The sequence below is a fragment of the Anguilla rostrata genome, chromosome 7 (assembly GCF_018555375.3).
Source record: "Anguilla rostrata isolate EN2019 chromosome 7, ASM1855537v3, whole genome shotgun sequence".
Classification (NCBI taxonomy): Eukaryota; Metazoa; Chordata; class Actinopteri; order Anguilliformes; family Anguillidae; genus Anguilla; species Anguilla rostrata.
In genome coordinates this window covers 4,714,084-4,733,171 of record NC_057939.1, presented here as the reverse complement: position 1 = coordinate 4,733,171, position 19,088 = coordinate 4,714,084, and the positions used below count along the sequence as shown (strand labels likewise).

The following is a 19,088-nucleotide window of genomic DNA, read 5'->3' as shown; positions in this document are numbered from 1 at the left end:
GCTTCAATGTGTCCTTTTAGACCCGAAGATTTGCGCAGGCGAGCAAAAGGACAGTGCAGACAAATATGCTCATGTGTGTAAAGCATGTGAACGAAGGAAGAGAAGCTAACACGGGCATGGCGGCTTCTGCAGTTAAAGCAGGTAAACCCAGCCCAGCCAAAAAAGAGCTGTTGGGCTAGCTTCTAAACTGAACAAAACAGACAGTTAACCTACAGCAGGTATTTACATTGTACAAGCCAGCTGGCCTGCCTACCTAAATAGATACTTACCTTGCACTGTTGGTCCACAATCACACATTTCACATCTGATGTTCTTCTCGGTGGCTGCCTCAACAGAAGTGTTTTGTTTTGTTCAAAAATGTTGACATTTTCTGAACAATACAATAAGCCTCAGCTCCAGGTCAGGCAGTGGCTCACGGCTGAATGGCTGTGATCTTGGAGCTCCACACATTATTAATATTAACAACACAGATGCATGGTCATGTACAGAATATAGATTGTGTCGTATGCCGTGCTGCGTTCGGGGACACAGCTGGCTCTAAGTGGTTGCCATATGCCAAGGCACCGGCGTACGTATGCTCGGACCGCTGCCCACGTTACCTTGCCAACCGCGGATTCGCTATGATTAAATGACATCAGGCGGAGCGTGCGTCTCCCTGACACTCAAAGCACTATAGGTCCACAATACATCACACGCGTCGTCTAAACAAACCGTAGGGCCAGCGCAGAGTGGGGAAAGCGATTCACACGCACCGGTTACAATGGCCCTCGACACGACGAGCCGCCCGATTGGTCCGTGGCCTATGGCGGCTCCGTATTAAATCTGAAATGTAATTGGACGCAGCCCTGGCGCAGTTCGGTATGAGCTGCAGCTTTCCTCGTTGCACGCTAGCGGACACGCATGCTATTTATAGAGCGTTTGTTTTCATGTAGCCATATAGCGGCAGGTAATGAGGTTTTCGGCAGGTCCCAAAGTCATTTTCCCGTCTCACCAGACTTTCTAGGACACGCATGAATTGACATGTCACATGGCATATCACAACATATAACATATAATGACATATAACATGACATTACAACATATAACATAATGATGAAAACGGGTCATTCAGCCCAACAATGCATACCCTTATCCAGAGCGACGTACAACAAAGTGTATAACCATAACCAGGAATCTAGCACTGTACCAGGCCTGGTCTTGATAAGCTCTGCCTCTACTCCATCTTGCAGCTGTAAAAAAAAAAAAATTGAAAAAAGGCAGTTGGCAATGAGCATTGAATTCCTGTCTGGTTTGCTAGTTTCTGATGAGGGCCACTGTGTTGGAATGGGAGGTATGCCATCCACGTAGTTCCAGGGTAGCAGGGCGTACCCCATACCTATACAGCACAGAGAGTTCGGCACTTTTCAGTGTTTCCCACCGATAAAATATGCATGGATTAGCTTCCCACGGTTGGGTCTGAACCTACAATTTCACATAAAGTATGCTTTGAGGGTTTGCTGTCATGAATGTCGAATTAAATATGCTTTTTGTTTTCAAAGAATTATCATGTGAAAAGCATATCTGCAAATTGAAAAGAACCCTTTATTATTCTCCGTGAGAACCAGCCTGTTCAAACAATGGCATACACCACCAGATGTTTTTTTAAATAGAATGTTTCTTTTCCAGTGGAGCTGATGCCAACAATAAGAGTGGTGGTTTTGGTAAAGCATTGTAAAATAAGCTGCACTCAGTCCACAGTAGCACTATAGACCACTTCCTTTGGGATGTTTCATGGTATTGACAGAGAGAGGCTAACGTGCTACCAATAGCGCTAGACCACTTCCTTTGGGATGGCTCACGGTGTTGAGAGAGAGAGGCTAACGTGCTACCAATAGCGCTAGACCACTTCCTTTGGGATGGCTCACGGTGTTGAGAGAGAGAGGCTAACGTGCTACCAATAGCGCTAGACCACTTCCTTTGGGATGGCTCACGGTATTGACAGAGAGAGGCTAACGTGCTACCAGTCCTCACTGCCAGAGGCTATAGCCGTGACTCGGTAAACACAGGGTTCTTTTTCCACCGATGTGTGGAGAATTCATGTCCCTCCCGCACTGACGGTACATTGTTAATAATCTGGAGTCTGTGTTCCTTTTTTGCAGCACGTAAGAAAGGCTGGATGCCAGACCCCCAAACATTCGGGGGGGGTGGGGGGTCAGCGTTCTGTTCTTTCTGGCAGAAGTTATCGTTCTTTGCACAGTGATTTTTTTCAACGGTAATTGACGGGAATCGGCCAGGAATTCCTTTGACGGGAATCCCTTCCTGAGAATTACTCCCAACCCCTCAAATGGATGTAATCATCCGAGGCTCTTGATTGCTGGGTCCCGGTTTTAGCTTCCAGTTGCCTCTATCTTAATTTATTTTTTTTGTTTTTGCGGCTGGGGTTGGAACATTATCATCTGGATATTTACCGGCTGATGGATTATGGGTGCTTTTGGCTTGAAAGGCCTCTTCACAAAACACTGACTGACTTCGAAAATAGCCACTGACCCCCTGGGCCCTTTTATTCTCCCTTTTTGGATTAAAAGAAACAGAAACTGAACAACAAAAGGAACCAAAAACCAGGAAAATGAAAAGCAGAGGAAAAACAAATAGCAAGTCCATTACATAACCATTCAGCAGATGCTTTTATCCAGAGCTATCTACAGCACTGTAGTAGCACATAAGTGCATGAACCTGATCTATCTGAGTACTATCATCACTAAAGCACTGATGCAAATGAGCTAAAATACAAGAGCCAAAATACAGGATTTATTTAGAAAATCCTGAATTTTATTTTGATATTTTGACTTGGGGCCAAAACGTGTGGCACGGTCCACAGGACAGCAGACTCTCGAACCCTCACACAGATCTCTTAGTGTGGCCCTGAGGGTCTGATTCCCTGCTCTGACTCTTTCTGTGCCGATTTCCCCCTTTGCCTGTATGAAGTGGGAAAATACAAAAGAAGTGCAGGCCACCTGCTCTCTGTAAAAAAAATTTTAAAAAATTTAAGTTTGAAGAAATTCCATTACCTGAACTACTGCAAAAAGTTAGAAGTGTTTGAAGATGGCAATGAGAGAGAGGCCTAGACGCAGTCTTGAAGAGGTGGGTTTTTAAGTCTGTGTTTGAAGAAAAGAAAGGGTTCATACACTGTATCTACCTCAGATTTTTGTCTTTGTTATGACGCTCTATTCACTGGTAATTGATCCCTGTCAGTCAGTGGGTGTTCTGTGCGGGTGATTCATAAATGCGTGGAAAGACCCTGAAAGAATTGTGAAAGGCCCCCAATACTGGCAGCCTTGTGAAGTGAATATTCTCAGATTTAAAAAAAAGACTCTCAAATAAACTTTACTGCTTTCAGTTTACCACAGTAATGCTGTTTGTCATCAAGACAGATTGCATTCCATGTCTCCTCACTGATTTTACTCATGTTTACCTTCCAGTTTTCCCATGGTACGCATCTCACCATGTTTATTTCATGCCTGTATGGCTTGTTGAATGTCCTATACACCGCGTCTCAAACGGTGTGCAATTTTCATCTGGTGCGAATTACGATGATGGCGTGTTATTTTAAAAACCGAATATCTGGCAACCCTTGGGTCTGGCACCGGATAGCTACACAGAAGGCTGCAGTTTGACTACCCAAAAAGGGCAGTTTTTTTAGGGTTGGCAAAATACTATAGTTCAGGAGACTGTCTTTTAACCAGATGTTTGCAGGTTTGAATCTTGGCTCTGGCAGTGCTACTGCACCCTACAGTCAGATACTGATCCTGACTCGTTGCAGTGAAAGCCTAGCAATATGAATGAACACAATTGCACGCATATTTGTGAAGCTTTAACTGTGCATGGCATGCATCAAGCAAACCTAAAATGTCCCCCTGCTCTGTTGAATGGGACAGGCAGGCGACGGTCTCTGCCATGCCGAGACGGACCGAAAGGTCGCCCCCCGGGGGAACTTGGCAGGGAGACGCGTGCGACAGTTTGTCTTTTGTCGGCGTCGTCATTAACCGAACTGTTAGAGTGTAAAGAATCTGGCGTGACCGTGGAGCGTGCTGAGAAACGGGCGGGAAAGTCCCGCCCCTCGTTAAAAACGCCACATTCCTTCCTGCCCCGTGTAATTCCGTTTTAATTGTCCGTGCGTGTTCACCTGTCCGTCGTGTTTTTCCGGGTGCCGTGATTGGGTGAAGCAGGGTGGTGCGTTTGTGTTGTTTCACCACCATTGATTTTGGGTAACGTGGGTAACAACTTTTTCCTGTAAATTGAGTTTTTTTCCTTTAATGGATGTGTGTATCGTGTAGGAAGTATAAACGCGGAGTGGACCCGTCCGCAGGCGGGCTCAAGCATTTAACTTCTCGTTTTTTTTGTTTGTTTTTGTTTCTGTTTTTGCTTTAGAGTCTGGACGAGCTGGACGACGATGACGGCGTGGAGAAGGAGAAGAAGGAGGAGGAGCTCACTCAGCTCAACACTGTCCAGAATGAGGCCTTAACTTCTGATCCCGCCACGGCCCAGCTCTCACCGGTAGGGGGCGCTCTTTCTCCGAATTCCTCAGTTTGTCAGTACACTTTTTTTCATTAATAATGGATTTCGGCTTCAAGTCATGGTGGTTGTCTTAACCTTTCCGTTTCACCAGGAGAGTATGAATGCACACTATGTTGGACAATCTGGCAACTGGTTGCAATACTTTCTTTCCTCTGGAGCCACTCATCACGCTCTGGGTGGAAACGCAGCCATAAACCACCACTTCTGCTGCCTCTGTTAGGGTCGCTATATGAGGGTTTGTTGCTGGAGCCCAGCATCGCCTCCCTGTGTTCCCAGCCTCAGTTTTAGAGATGTACAAGCACAGTCATTCAGGTATTTTGGAGAACCACTCAAAACTCAGTCTAGACATGCCCTTGTATCCACTGAAAAAGATTGCCAAATAACATTTATATGTACATTTGTTTCTCTCTCTCTCTCTCTCTCTCTCTCTCTTTTTCTCACTCGCTACATATTATGTTATATAAATATATAATTTTAACTGAGGCCATTTTATTTTTCTTGACGATGGGCTCATCAACATTCTCTCTCTGTGTCAGTTTTAAAAAACTATTTAAAAAAACTATTTTCAGGTGTGAAATGAGTTCACGTTGGATATGAGCGGTTTACAAAAAAGGGCAGATGAGTGATCACGGCAACCGACAAATTCTTTTTCTTGTCGTCGTTACCCTTTCACACTCTGTCGGTGTCACTGTCGGCAGGCGGCAGTGTAGTGTAATGGCTAAGGAGTTGGCCTTGTAACCTAAAGGTCGTGGGTTCGATTCCCCGGCAGGACACTGCCGTTGTACCCTTGAGCAAGGTGCTTAACCTGCTTTGCCGCAGTATATATCCAGCTGTATAACTGGATACGGTGTAAGTCGCTCTGGATAAGAGCGTCTGCTGAATGCCTGTAAACTATGTAAACGCCTGATGTTTTTGCTCGCTGTGTTGAGCAGCTTTTCTTTACCGTTACCGTGAAACTGTGATTGCTTTGCTGATATTTTATTTCAATTTCTCAGCATGAAGATTTCATTGACTTTCAGAGAGATTCACAGTCCGCCAGCGTGATTTGATTGCGAGCAGTTTTTTTTATATTGTAACTCTCCTCCAAACACGCTCTGGCCACATATTCAGGCTCTGTTCAAATCCAGCTTTGTAGAGCATGAAATTGATGAGTAATGTGCAATTAGAGTCCAAGTAATTAGACTGACTGGTCAAGAATGTTTCTTTTAAAAAGAACTGTGAAACCCAACTCATCTTACACGCATTTGCCATTAATGTATTTTCCTTGAAGTACTTTATTTAGGGCCATTAAACTTACTGAAAGATGTATAGGGTTACTGTAAGTGCTGTTAGGACAATTCAGGTCGATTATTGACTAATTGACCTGAATTTATTTGATAGCAGCTGATCATTTTTAATAATGTGAAAAGTGAAAGAGATGGGTAATGAAAAAAAAAACTTTTTTGACATCAGGGAGGATTCTTGTGGGTTAATTAGTGATGTCCATCTTAGGAGAATCGGCATGCTGGCAACTCTCATGCCATTGCCTGTGAAATATAATTTTGCAGCGTTTACTCAATTCAACTACACCCCCCCCCCACCCCCGCCCCCCCCCGCATGGCCAGCCTACAGAAATGAGATTTGACTGTCGCTTGTGGCCCCGAGTTCACATGGTTCCAGTGACATTTTATTGTTATGTGCATGATTTTGGGAGGCAGTTGTGGAACTAAGCAGCCGCCTACACTCAACCTCCCCCCCCCCCCTCCCTTCCCACCCCCGATACAAGCAAAGCGTGGACTCTCTGACGCATCTGTGACTCACTCTGGCGCACACACACACACAAAAGACGGTGTAACTGCATTCCAGCGACATCATGAATAATGGATGCCGAGCGCTCAGACTGCGTAGCGTCCTCAGTCTGCCCGCGCCCACGTGCGTATGTATGATTCATGAATACGGCTGTCAACTGAGGGTTTTTTTTGAGCGCAGCATTTGCTTTAGGGGCACAGCCTCAGGATTTGAACCAGCAACCAACGCCTGGCTGCAAATCCGATAAGCGTAGCGTCGGTCTACCGCTCTAACTCTGCACCGCACTGCGGTTGTGCATGTGCCACAGCCCTTCAGTACTGAGCATATTTGCGCTCCGTCAGTGACCGCCCGAAACCTCCCCGTCCCTCCTGTAGGTCACTCTTTGTAGCCTCATGGTTTAAACGCAGAGTGTTTATCCCGCCGACGCGGCTGTTCAGCCTTGTGTCTTTTGGCGGTGGCGGGTCGAGTACCGAACTGCGTGAAACGCGAAACGAGAAACGATCAAATCTGCCACAGAGCGGTTGACGTCTTGATATTTGGGGGGATATTTATCAGCGCGCGGGGGGGGCAGGGGGAGGAGGGGGGGTAATAGAGCCGTCAGGAGCGGGGCCACCGCGGGGCATCTGCATGCGGAGGACGTGGAGCTGGGCTGCGGCGCCGTGTATCACGCTGACAGGAGCCTGTCCCGAGCCGAGCTGATTTAGGGGCCTCTCCGTGCCAAGCAGCCCTCCGCACGCGCTTGCATTTTAATGTGAGGCACCTCACCTTCACCCGGGGGAAAGGTCCGAGTTTTTGTTTTTGTTTTTTTTGTTCTTCTTGATGTCTTGACACGTCTCTGCTCAGTTACAGAGACGGACTCCTTGCTCAGCTCTGTCCAGCTTTGTCCAGCTAGAGACCGGCTTTCACCAGCTAGTTTTGTTAAAAACGCAGCTTAAACAATCTTAAATCAGTTTAGAATCCCAGCTGGTCTTAGGTGGAATTTTCAGCTGGGCACAGAGACACGCGAGGAATTTTAATTTTGATTTACATCGTCCTTTTTTTTTTTTTTATTGGACTTGGCGAGAAAGGTCCGGCTTTTCGGGAACGAAGCGTGCGTCCCTGAGCCAGCGGGCGAACAATAAAACGGGTGGTTTCGACCCGTCTCCTCCCCCCCCCCCCCCCCACCGCCACGAAGGCAGGTGCTGTGGCCGCAGGGGCTAAACCCCCCCTCCCCTTGTGACGTGTACGAGCAGCGGGGAGGACCGCGTGCGGTCGGGCGCCACGGTTACTGTCGCCAGGTCGCCATCCTCGCCGCGCTCCCCCCCCCCGCGCCCAGCTGACTAAGCGGACCCCCTGCCCCACCGCAGCTGTGCCCTTCAAACTCCGAAACGCTCCTCTGGGCGGGTAAACAACTTCAGTGAAAAGTGCGCACACAGCCCATAAACTCACACAGGTGCCGAACTGAAATATGGACTGAGTTAAAAGGGAGAGTCTACACAATGTATATATACATGCTCCTGTGTGAGGTGAATTTATTAACACCGTTTATCAACACCCCTTTCTGGTGTTAATAAATTCACGTTACTCAGGAGCATGTACAGTGCACTGACTCTTCCTTTTTACTGGATAAACAACCTCCCGATAAATTCTCTCCCAGAACCCAACTAGAGCCAGCATTCTCCCTTTACCGCCTGTCTCTTTTTTCCCCCCCTGTGTTTCTCAATCATTTAATTTCGTGAATCAGGACCACGCGAAAGATTAAGAGGCTTAGGGACGCAGACAGTGTGATTATATGGTGCACTGAGCTTTTCTGTCGGATTGCTATGATGTCACAGCAGTGTAATGAGCATGTTGATACAAAGCAGAAAAAATAGGTTCCGGAACGTTCTCCTGAGTGTGTCAGACCAAAGCCGCGGCATGGAAGCTGTTGCTCACGTGTCATTTTTGTCACCTGTCACACTCTTAATTACCTCTTAACCGCATTAATTTATTTCTTTATTTATTTATTTTTTTGGCTTGCTTGCTTGCTTGCTTTACAGTACCTCTCTATTCTCCGTGTTCTGCTTTTCCTTCCTAATAAGCTCACCCTCTACTTCATTCTACATCCCTTCATCACAGCCCCCGTACTGAAGAGAGAGATTGAGAGAGAGAGGCTTTTCTCCTCCATTCTTCACCCATGTGTTCCTTGTTATCTGGCTTTGCCATTCGCCGCTTCAATATTCCCTGTCCCGGAGCCATTTTTTTAAAAATAGCGCTGGAACATTCCGGGCCCCTCGTCTGTCTCTCCTGCGCGGTACCTGGCGCTGTCCCTCGCCTCGTTTACGTTAGCATTCTTCTCTCCGCAAAAAAAAAAAGTATTATTTCACGCCGCTGCTTGGATTTTAAGATTTACCTTTTTTCCCAGTAACGTAAAGATGGGATTCCTCCAGATTAATGGTGTGGAGGCTGTGCGTGCGGACGCGGTGCGGACGAGGTGCGGACGGGGGCTGAGAAATTACGCAGTGCAACCGACACCTTCATAAAAAACGAGCCGCTGCACTGACTGTATCTAACACTTTGTTAGAACATTTTTTCAAAAGTGAGGGGAAAAAAAAATACATTTTTTCCCATTAACTGTCTGCTCTGTTGCTCGCTAGAAACTAGAAAATATATGCATAATTAATTCTGAAATGTGTTTGACTGCTGCACATAATTCACACAATTCGGAACAGCTAATATTCAGCGTTCAGAAGATCCTGCTGCTCGGTGTTGAATTCAGTGCTTTACAAACAAAGGAAACCCATGTACTACTCGAGGCAAATTACTCAAGAACAGTAAACACTCCCTTGTTTTGTGCAAGAATTAAAGGCTGCAGCATTGTTAGAGACGTGTAAAAAGCAAGAAACATTCCTGTTTGTGCTCGTACAATTTGGAGGGAACCTTACAGATGTTGCTCTTCAGATCCACGTGGTTCACAGTTCAATCTGCAAATCCATCCATTCAAGACGTAAGTAAGCTTCATTGCATAGTGTCAAAATACTTTTTTTGAAAGTAAGCCGGGTACAATATGACACACGACAGGCTATAACTGCTAAAACAAAGGAAAAACCACCACATAGTATCCCTCTCTGTTCTTGATGAAGCCATGTGCTCACTCACTCACTCACTCTTTAGATCTTTGATATTTGTAGTCAGGTGATTTGAGAAATGCAAACACATCATGGTTTGGGAGTGTGTGCTCTGTTGATTTAGCAGACTTCTGTCCCAGCATCACCTCAGCCACTTTTCCCCTCATGAATCATCAGCAAGTTCAGCAGTCTTAGTAGCCTAGGCTCCTGCCATATGTACCCCCAATAGACATTACATTACAGGCATTTAGCAGACGCTCTTATCCAGAGCGACTTAACTTTTTACACAGCATTTACATTTGCATCCATTTATACAGCTGGATTTATACTGAAGCAATGCAGTTTCAGTACTTTGTTCAAGGGTTACAATGCCAGCGTCCTACCTGGGAATCGAACCTGTGACCTTCAGGTTACAAGACCAGCTCCTTACCCATTATACTACACTGCCCCAATAGCCAACTGTTTTTCCAAAGTCACTGAGATGTCTTTTTCTAGTCGTGGCGTCCATTACTAATAGGCAATAAGTAATTGGCAACAAGGCCTGCCCAGCATTTCTGCATATAACCACAAGCATGCTGGGATATTTACGGCTCTATTATGTCATGGCCCACGTCCGTGCAGAAGCACCTTATTTCAGTATGCTTTGTAGCTCTCGTTTATTCGAGCGTTTCCTTTATTTTGGCAGTTAAATGTTTTTTAGCCGTCACATTTTCGCGTATGGAAATTGATATCTCAGTTAGAGCCTGTGTGAATGCATGCGGAGAGACTGATATCTCAGTTAGAGCCCGTCTGAATGCATGTGGAGAGACGGCTTCCCGAATCGTTTTTCCGAGCACAGATACATACAGCGTTTCAGGGCAGCTTAGGAACGCATTAAAATGCAAAACGGGCTCTGCTGTGCTATAAGCCTTCTTCTGTGGCAGCGGCGATATTGATTTTGAAATCACAACGGGGTCGTGAACTCCAGTTTTTGTGGTTTATATACTCCAAAGGAATTTGCTTGTCAAACTTTGGTTCTTAAATCTGAAATGAAATGACCTTCTTGAACTTTTCTGTGTAGTTGAAGTATTTATCTGTGTAATCTTTCTCTGTCCCTGGCTCTGTTTCTCTCTCTCTCTCTCTCTCTTTCTCTCTTTCTCTCTGTTGTGTGTGTGTGTGTGTGTGTGTGCGTGCGTGTGATCTAACACTAAGTAAACACAGCGGCCAATTTGAAATTCTTCTCTGATTTCTTAGCTAATTTCATGCTATGCTTTGCAAAGCCTAGAATCCATTGTTCCACCTTTCCAAAGTACACATGGTGTTCGTTTTGTGCATAGTTTTGAAAACAGTGCATGAATCCATAACTTCAGATGCTTGACTTTGTCTAGCTGTGGTCTCATCACAGACTGTACAGGCTGATATTTTGCACAGATGGTCAACGGTGTTGACAGATTCCCAATTTTTCCCCCCGTATCTGCTCCTAGTGTCTAAGATCGCTCTTCGCAGTGTCCGGGTCATGGAGGTACACACGAGCGTATAGTGTACAGTGATGAAAAAGGCCTGGAGATGAAGCACTAGAGATACTGTCTTCTTTTTTTCCTGAAGAGAAAGGGCTTTAGCCTGCGATAGGGAACCTTGTTACTTTTTTGTGATCAGATTTTTAAAGTTGTTTTGTAAAAACAGGATGTATTGGACATAAGGCCCAGGGGTGTAGTACAAAATTCTGGGCTCTATACATAAGCAGTCTCTGTGGGCCCCCTTCCTCTCTTGATCCATGACTTTCACGCATCATTCCAGGCTTTTCGAGGGCCCTCCCCACATTCGGGCCCTGGGTAGTCAGTCCCACTTTTCCCCCCACTACGACGCCCCTGATAAGGCCATTCAGTATATGGTACAATCAGCGCAGAGAGAAAAAAAGATGAAGGACCCCCAAATCCCAACCCTATGGACCTTCGGGACTGTGTTCATCATCTAAAAGGATTTCATTCCAATAAATCCTTGTAGCAAAACATCTGCAAAACAAATGGACATTTCCTTTGGTTTCTCTATGTAACCTGGCTGGGGAACCTTGTTGCTTAATCACTGCTGATAGAAGAAAATGGCTACGGAGGCTAGTGCTAGCAGCCCTCCGCGTTATGCCCACCAGTTAACACATGGAACCGGGCTCAGTTTGTCCTTAACCGTGTCTGAGAGGGAGGTGGGAGAGAAGTTTTTCCTCTCCTGATTTGCACAGAGTCTGCTGCTGCTGCCAGGATTATCCCCTTTTAGAGTGAGGTGTGGAACCGAACAACGTCATTAGATGACACATTTCAGCGCACTGGAAGGGTAAAACATTTTGTATTTGGCCATGAACAAGTAGGCAAAAATCTTGACTGGGTCTCATTACCGAGATGCACAAACAAGATGGACGAAATTTCTATATGGCAGGGTGTTGTTGTGTGGCAGCCGTGCAAGCCGGTAAGGTGAGTTTTAGCCCATGCCGATTAGCCCATACCAGTTTTATTCCCTTATAAGGCCAGAATAAACTGGAAAGAAAACTGCCTTTGGAAACCGGCGTACACAAAATGGGGGAGCCCTTACGGGGCTGTAGAGAGGAAGTGATGCAACTGTGTCCATGAAGACTCTTCAGATTTAAATGCAGGCCTCATGGCGGTAAGAAGCAGTGGCAGGGCCGATCATCGGCGAACGTCAGCGGCGCTCGCCAGTCTGTGGGCGTGGCTCTCGGGGTATGTGGGCGGTGAGACAGGAGGGCATCACCGGAATGCTGTCGGAATGTCGCCTCTCAGTAAGTCCTGGACTGACGCCCCATTCCTGGGGGTAAAGGAGTCGGGCCTTTGGCTGCTCTGTCTTGCCTTTTACTTTTGTCTTCCTAAATCCTTTTGCTCTCAGTGTTTACGCACAGGTTCTGCCGGTGTCTTAGTTTGGTGAGACCAATAGTTTTGCCGCTTTGGCCAAATTCGCTGTGGATGCTGTTTTGACACTGGCAATGAGGGCTTACCAGTGGAGAGTCTTCAAATTAGGTCGGTTGAAATCAATGGTGATAAATTTGTATTTATCTTCGGTCAAATCCAATCGCAGGACAAACCCAAGGATAAATAATTTGTCCTTCAGTCAACAAAAGAGCAGATATTTGCCCAAGGATATCTTTTTTTTTTTTTTTTTGCTGTGCCAGTTTTGGTATCAGCAGGTACTACACCATCTTAAACAGATTTAATCTGCTCAGGGTTACTTGACTGGCCATGCCTGGAAATAGAGGAGAGCTGCAAATTTCACGCTTTGCATCACCTTGGCTCAGTGTCAAGATCCTCGTCACCGTCCACATCTTAAGCTACTCGAGTAGTAATGTCTCTCATGTAGCTACGCTGCGTGTTCTGTGAACCCCTCTCCCTTCTCCCCCCCAAATGAGAGCTGCTGCTGTGCGGAAAGCTTGCGCGTGAATTCAGCTGATTTTTAAAATCTATTTATTTTTTATCGTCTCCTCCAGGCCCGTGTTCGCAGTAATGTCGGTTCCGGGTGCCGAGATGAAGTGCTTCACCTGAGCTGTCAGTGCAGCCGAAGCATGATAAATAGCGCCGCGCGGCTCGCACTGTTCCACCGCCCCAAGTGCGCAGGCGCGCTCCAGATCACATCAGACTTCTCCTCCCGGCTCATAAAATAAACGTCTGTGCGCACGAGCCGAAGGGGAACGTTAATTAAATTTTTTTTTAGTTTTTTTTTTTGCCGCGGATTATATTTTTAAAAAACCGGCAGTTATATTCAGTGCCGGAGATCACGCAGCACGAGCTGGTCCGGATCCCGTCGTCAGTGCGTTGTCTCCGCAGTCACGGAGAGCTTGACACTGTGGCTTTTGCGTACGCGTGTTTCGCAGTGAAATTATTCACTTTGCTGAAGTGCTTTCTGAGTCTGCAAATCTGAGTGGGGAAATGACAGACTGCTCACGCGGGAGTTGTTGCATTTTTAAAGCGATTTTTTAAAACCTTTTTTTTCCGTTTTGCTACACATTTTGGAATCTAAAACTGAGTCTGTGTCACCCACCCATAAATTTTTAGGCCTATTTCGGTTTTGTTTATATATTGCTTGGATCCTTTAAAGGAAAAAGATTCAAAGCATTTAGTTAAATCCATCTGTTTTCGCTGCTGTTGTAGTAGTCTAGCCAATTTATAGCTTGACTTGTAATTTCCGAAACATTGATTTGAAATATTCTGAAATAAATGTTCAGAAAAACTCCTGATTTGTGGCTTTAGTGAATTGCTCAAAACCGTTCTGCCATTACATGTGTTTTACGACCACACACTTCACAATCATCACAGTCATCATAGACTGGACTCTGCAATAGGAACTAATTTGGCGGTAGTCCTCCAGATACTGTTGTCTCCCTGTAGTTTCCACCGTCAGCGCAATGATACACATGTATTGTGGGGCTGTGGAGTGTATGACATGGCATTTTTATTCGAGTAATATCACATTTAATTTCGTTACACTGCATCTGACTTTTTTCAAGTCTGATGCGGTGTAACTCCGGGTATTGACCTACCTGTCTCATAAAATCTTCTCTTGTGATACATCACCACATTGATAATTCTTAAAAGGTGCTTGGAGAGACAACCCAACCCCAGGGAAACCATTTTGTTTGGACTTGCAGAGCATTCGTAAGTGGTTTCTGTTTAGCCCGTTGGCTTGTTGTGTCTTTAATACACTCTTCGAGAAATTTGCTATCAAACCGCTAGCATTTGTTCCCAGGTCACATACCCTACACGCTCGCAGATATGGTGTAAATGCCTCAGTTAGACATCGTTATTTCAATGTCAACTCAATTGTTATTTCAATGTTCAGCCATTTTGTTTCCTCCTCCTGCTCACGATTCCAAATGACATTTTGTAATTATATGATGAACTCCTCACACCCTACATGCTCGCAGTTGTGTTGTAAACGCATACATTAGCTGTTGTTCCGCTGATATTTTCAGCCATTTTGTTTCCTCCCCCTGTTCACTATTCCAAATGACATGCTGTAATTGCATGATGAACTCCTTAATGTCCTGCGCGCTCACAGTTGTGTTGTAAATGCATACATTAGACGTTGTCGTTCTGCTGACATTTTCAGCCATTGGTCACCCCCCCCCCCCCCCCCCCCGTCCCGTGTTCCTAATGGCATGTTGTAATTACACGGCGCACTCCTAAACGCACAACAGGCATGTCATGAAGGAACAATGAAGTCAGCACCAACAAGGTTGCGGCAACTGCTGTTCTCCATGCCCAGCTCTATTGCTAATGGAGTGAATAATGTGAGTTTTAATGGAAACCAGGCCTCTATTCTGCCTCTTAGTCCCCTCTCTCTCTCTCAGTGTTAGTTAATCTCCCACAGATTCTTTTTTGGGCCAGTGTCGTGCTGTCCCAATCAGAGTATGGTTTGGTGCCTCATATAATGGATGCGCAGCTGATTTGGGGTTAAGGATGACTCTGAGCCTTCCGATTGGTTAAGCTGGAGGGAGAAGGTGGTAGGATTCAACCAGTCAGAGACTAGGTAGAAGATAAATGGATCACAGACTCTTACTCATAGCAACAAAACCATACACACGCACACACACACACACACACACACACACAGATGTGCAAGACCCTTAAACCATTCGCAGTATTTGTGCAGGTATTAGGTTAGGTTATGCACTGGAAAAGGGAGAGCCTGTTAGCAACTTTTGTGGTTTGGAGTTACAGGAGTTGCAGAGTCTTATTAAATCCGTGGGTGAGCGTATTTTGACAGCGATGTCAGAACGTGTCAGAAGAGTGCCGTTTCCCCCGGGTGGAATTTTGCATTGTGAACCTTCTGGCTACAAAAAACCGATGCATTCTCAATTGATGTCGATGCCGTGTCGCTCTTTGGAGAAACACAAGTTCTGTTTTGAGTTTCCGTAATGCGAGCGAGACACATGGGGATGTTTTCCTTTGCGTGCGTCCCCACCCCAGGCTCGTCATTTGGGAAGCAAATAAAGAAATTGGATTTGTTCTGTCTGGCTCCGAATCGCCTTCCTCCGAGATTGGAAAGTCAAAACTTGTTTTTGTGAACTCCCGAGGCGGTGTGCCGAAATTAGGGGGAGCTTCTAAATCCATCTATCAGCCGAGCAAGTTTGCTCTAATATTCCCCATATCCTTGAGGAATTGCTTTCAACGTATGACGTACAGTTTGTTTGTTCATCCGTGATTATCTCCAGAGAACTTTACTGAAATGTTGATGACAAGAATAGTCTAATAGGTTATCAGAGATGTTTAGCTGGCTGCATGGCTTAGCTTTGTGGAACAAAATTTGATCATGTTCAAATCCAACGTGGCACGCAGGCATTATACCTTTGAACAAGATACTAAACTTTAATTTCTTTGTACGTTGCCAATTGTAAGCTAATAAATAATGTTGATTTTGCGTCATTATTTTAAGTATGTAATCAATGAATGTACAGACCTATCAGAATGTATTGTCCTGCAGATGGTACTAAAATGTTGCAGTACAAGCCAGTTAGATAGTGTATAATGTGGCAATGTTTCTAGAACAAAAATGCTTTTCCAGATGTTTCAGTTATTGGTGTCAGGTCTGGCTTTGAATCACATTCAAGACCCTGCTGTTGCATCAGCGTCCCCCCAGCGTCCTTTCTGAGTCACCTGCTGCTCACCTGCGAGTAGGCGTGCTAGCCATCCGCTCGTAAAAGACGCACACCAGCAGTAATAATGCTAGCTGTCCAGTCATGAAAGATGCACACCGGCAGTAATAATGCTAGCTGTCCAGTCATGGAAGACGCACACCGGCAGTAATAATGCTAGCTGTCCAGTCATGGAAGACGCACACCAGCAGTAATAATGCTAGCTGTCCAGTCATGAAAGACGCACACCGGCAGTAATAATGCTAGCTGTCCAGTCATGGAAGACGCACACCAGCAGTAATAATGCTAGCTGTCCAGTCATGAAGGACGCACACCAGCAGTAATAATGCTAGCTGTCCAGTCATGGAAGACGCACACCGGCAGTAATAACGCACGTTGCAGACTGCCGCTCTTCAGCCGGATGCTGGAATGGATGACAGGCCTTTGTCGGGTTTGTGGCCTGAGCGGGAGGGCATCGAGTCGGGCCCGTTCTGTGATATGAAGTCCCTAGTCCCTAATAGATTGCAGCCGCGCCCTTACATCACAGGGTTCTGCAATTTCCCCTCGCACCACTAAAATGGAGTCCGGTTTGATTCCATTTCAAATGCTGCTTTGAAGAGTTGCTGTTCTTTCTCTCTCTCTCTCTCTGTCTCTCCCTCTCTCTCTGTCCCTCTCTTTCTCTTTCTCTCTCTGTCTCTCTCTCTGTCTCTCCCTCTCTCTCTCTTTCTCTCCGTGTCTCTCCCTCTCTCCTCTCTCTCTCTCTCTCTCTCTCTCTCTCTCTCTCTCCTTCTCCATGTCCTTATCCGGTGCTCTTTTTTTGTGTTTTTCAGGAGTCACAGAGAGCAGCGGCAGGCCGGTACAGAAGGTGAGGACTCCGCTGGGCCCGTACATGTTCCTCCGGGGTTCGCCTCTACGAGTCTGAAACTCGTCCCTAAATCTAATCTAACACGACCGGCTTTGTGTTTCCTCGGAACTCATGATTACGATTCCGCACTCTTACTTGGGATGGTTTTCAGGAAATGTCTCCCAGAATACATAAAATTAAAACTGAGCTCGCTCTTGTTAAAATTTGCTCTCATGTGAGCTGAACTACATTTTTCACAAATATTATTCAAATAACCACCGTGGGTGACCTTTTATTTCGAGTGCGAGCCGAAATTGAACCTGAAGTAGCTATGATGGAAAAATAGAGGAAAATTAAAGATGTGATTTCATTGTCTTTTCTAGGGCAGGTCACAGGAAATGATGCCGTAAATGTCATCCCTTCTATTTTAAAAAGAGAACTGAACTGGCTTTGGGGGGGAAAAAAAAAACCACACTCACTTTTTCCCAGACTGCATTATATAATTTCTTTGAAAAAATCCACAAGCGTGACATTAGAAGATTCCTTCTGGATTTAAAGGCATTATATTGCCTGAGAAGGTTAACTTTCCCAGCCCCACTGTAGCATTTCTGTGGTCTAACTAAGTTATTATTATTTTATATTATCTTTTTGCAATTTGCAATTTGTTGCATGACTTGGCGCATCTCATGATGGAATTAATTGATTTGCTCTCGGATTGCGGCACTGTTAATTGGTGACACGCAAAGGCCTGTACTATATTAAGTGTTTAATATTGTGCAGAGTTTGGTACAGGAGTATGCAGTGCAGTCTCATATCTCCTACCTTCAAATGGCTTTCACAGGAGCATTGTGGGAAGCCCGGTGTTGGCAGAATTAACTGTGGAAAAGTCATTTTCACAATTACATATTCTCGGTGCAACTCCGGGAAGTTTGTATATGTCATTGGTACTTATATCATCAGAAGGACCGGATAGAATAAAGCCCAAATGGCCATTAACACGTTGGACTCTTTCCTTTTGACCTTTTCACATTAGACTTCCTGCTTTCTGCTTTATGTCAGAGTCTTAAGGGCACTTCAGTTTGCTCGATGAAAAGCTGACTAAATGATGTTTAACCACCCCTGTAGTCTAAGGGCATTACTCTTTCCGAAGCTGCCTTTCCATTAGCCTGAAATCCGGGGACTTTATTATTGTTTATTCTCAAATTGGTTCGGCTTGAGTTGAGGGTAATGAGCGCTGTGTTCATTATGATCGGCTTTCTAAAAATAAAAAAAAATGAGACCCTGGCAATTTTACACAGTTGACGCTTTGGTAAGAATGCAAATGCACTGTGTTCTAAAAGCACATTACGGCAAATGGAAACCCACTGTAATTTCCACAAAATTCACCTTAATTGCGTTAATGAAGCAAGCATCCGGCTTAAATGGCACGTTACCCCGTTTTTCCAAACAAACACAATTTGGATACGCGATGCGCGCTCTCACACAAGTGATAGCTTCAGCGCCCCGAGGTTAATTCCCCCTGACATTTTTAATAGAAATGTCACTCTACAGGCCCTTAATAGAGCCTGCGAGTGTTTGACCTTAGCCGCCTGCCCTTTTAAGTACCAGTCCAGCTCCCGCTCCTCTGTCTCAATCAATTACAGCGTCGGCGTCTCTTTTTTTCTGTGACCCTACATAATAATTGTATGATATCATAGAGTATTGCCGGTATTAGGGCTCAACGTGTCTTGAGGAGCGGGTGCACCGTTCTCCTGCGCTGTGTCGCTCATAGATCTCTCGAGAGCACGGCTTTTGTCTTTCTCATTATAGTGTAGTGTGTGTATAACATAACATAATGAAGAGAGCAGGCCATTCGGCCCAACAATTTTCCTGACTAAATTGTACCTAGTGCTCTGATTACCTACAGGTTAGATAGTATCTAACACCGTATCAGGCCTAGTCTTGAAAATGCCCAGATTTTCTGCCTCTACATGGGCTGGCAAGCTATTTTAAACACTGACTACTGTCTGTGTGGAAAAAAGTCTTCCTAATGTTTGTGCGAAATGTAACTCAACCTGAAGAACCTCATGTAGTTCGCTTTCTTTAACCCCTTTATAAATTTAAATGTGTATAAAAGCCAATGTGTGTGTGTGTATGTGCCATTCTAAAACTGTTCCAGGGTCAGTCCTTGGCTACGGAAAGTTATCAGCAGTACACCGTGAACAAAAGG

The 19,088-nt window shown here is 45.3% G+C and overlaps 1 protein-coding gene across 2 annotated transcripts in view; it reads left to right on the top strand.

Annotated features, from left to right (window-relative positions):
- pawr (PRKC, apoptosis, WT1, regulator) overlaps nucleotides 1-19,088 on the top strand; it is a 64,329-nt gene that overhangs the window by 32,339 nt on the left and 12,902 nt on the right. For both annotated transcript variants that reach the window (XM_064342432.1, XM_064342433.1), the window contains exons 3-4: nucleotides 4,408-4,533; nucleotides 16,866-16,900. In XM_064342432.1, coding sequence (XP_064198502.1) covers nucleotides 4,408-4,533; nucleotides 16,866-16,900 — 161 coding nt within the window. The remainder of the gene's footprint in view (nucleotides 1-4,407; nucleotides 4,534-16,865; nucleotides 16,901-19,088) is intronic.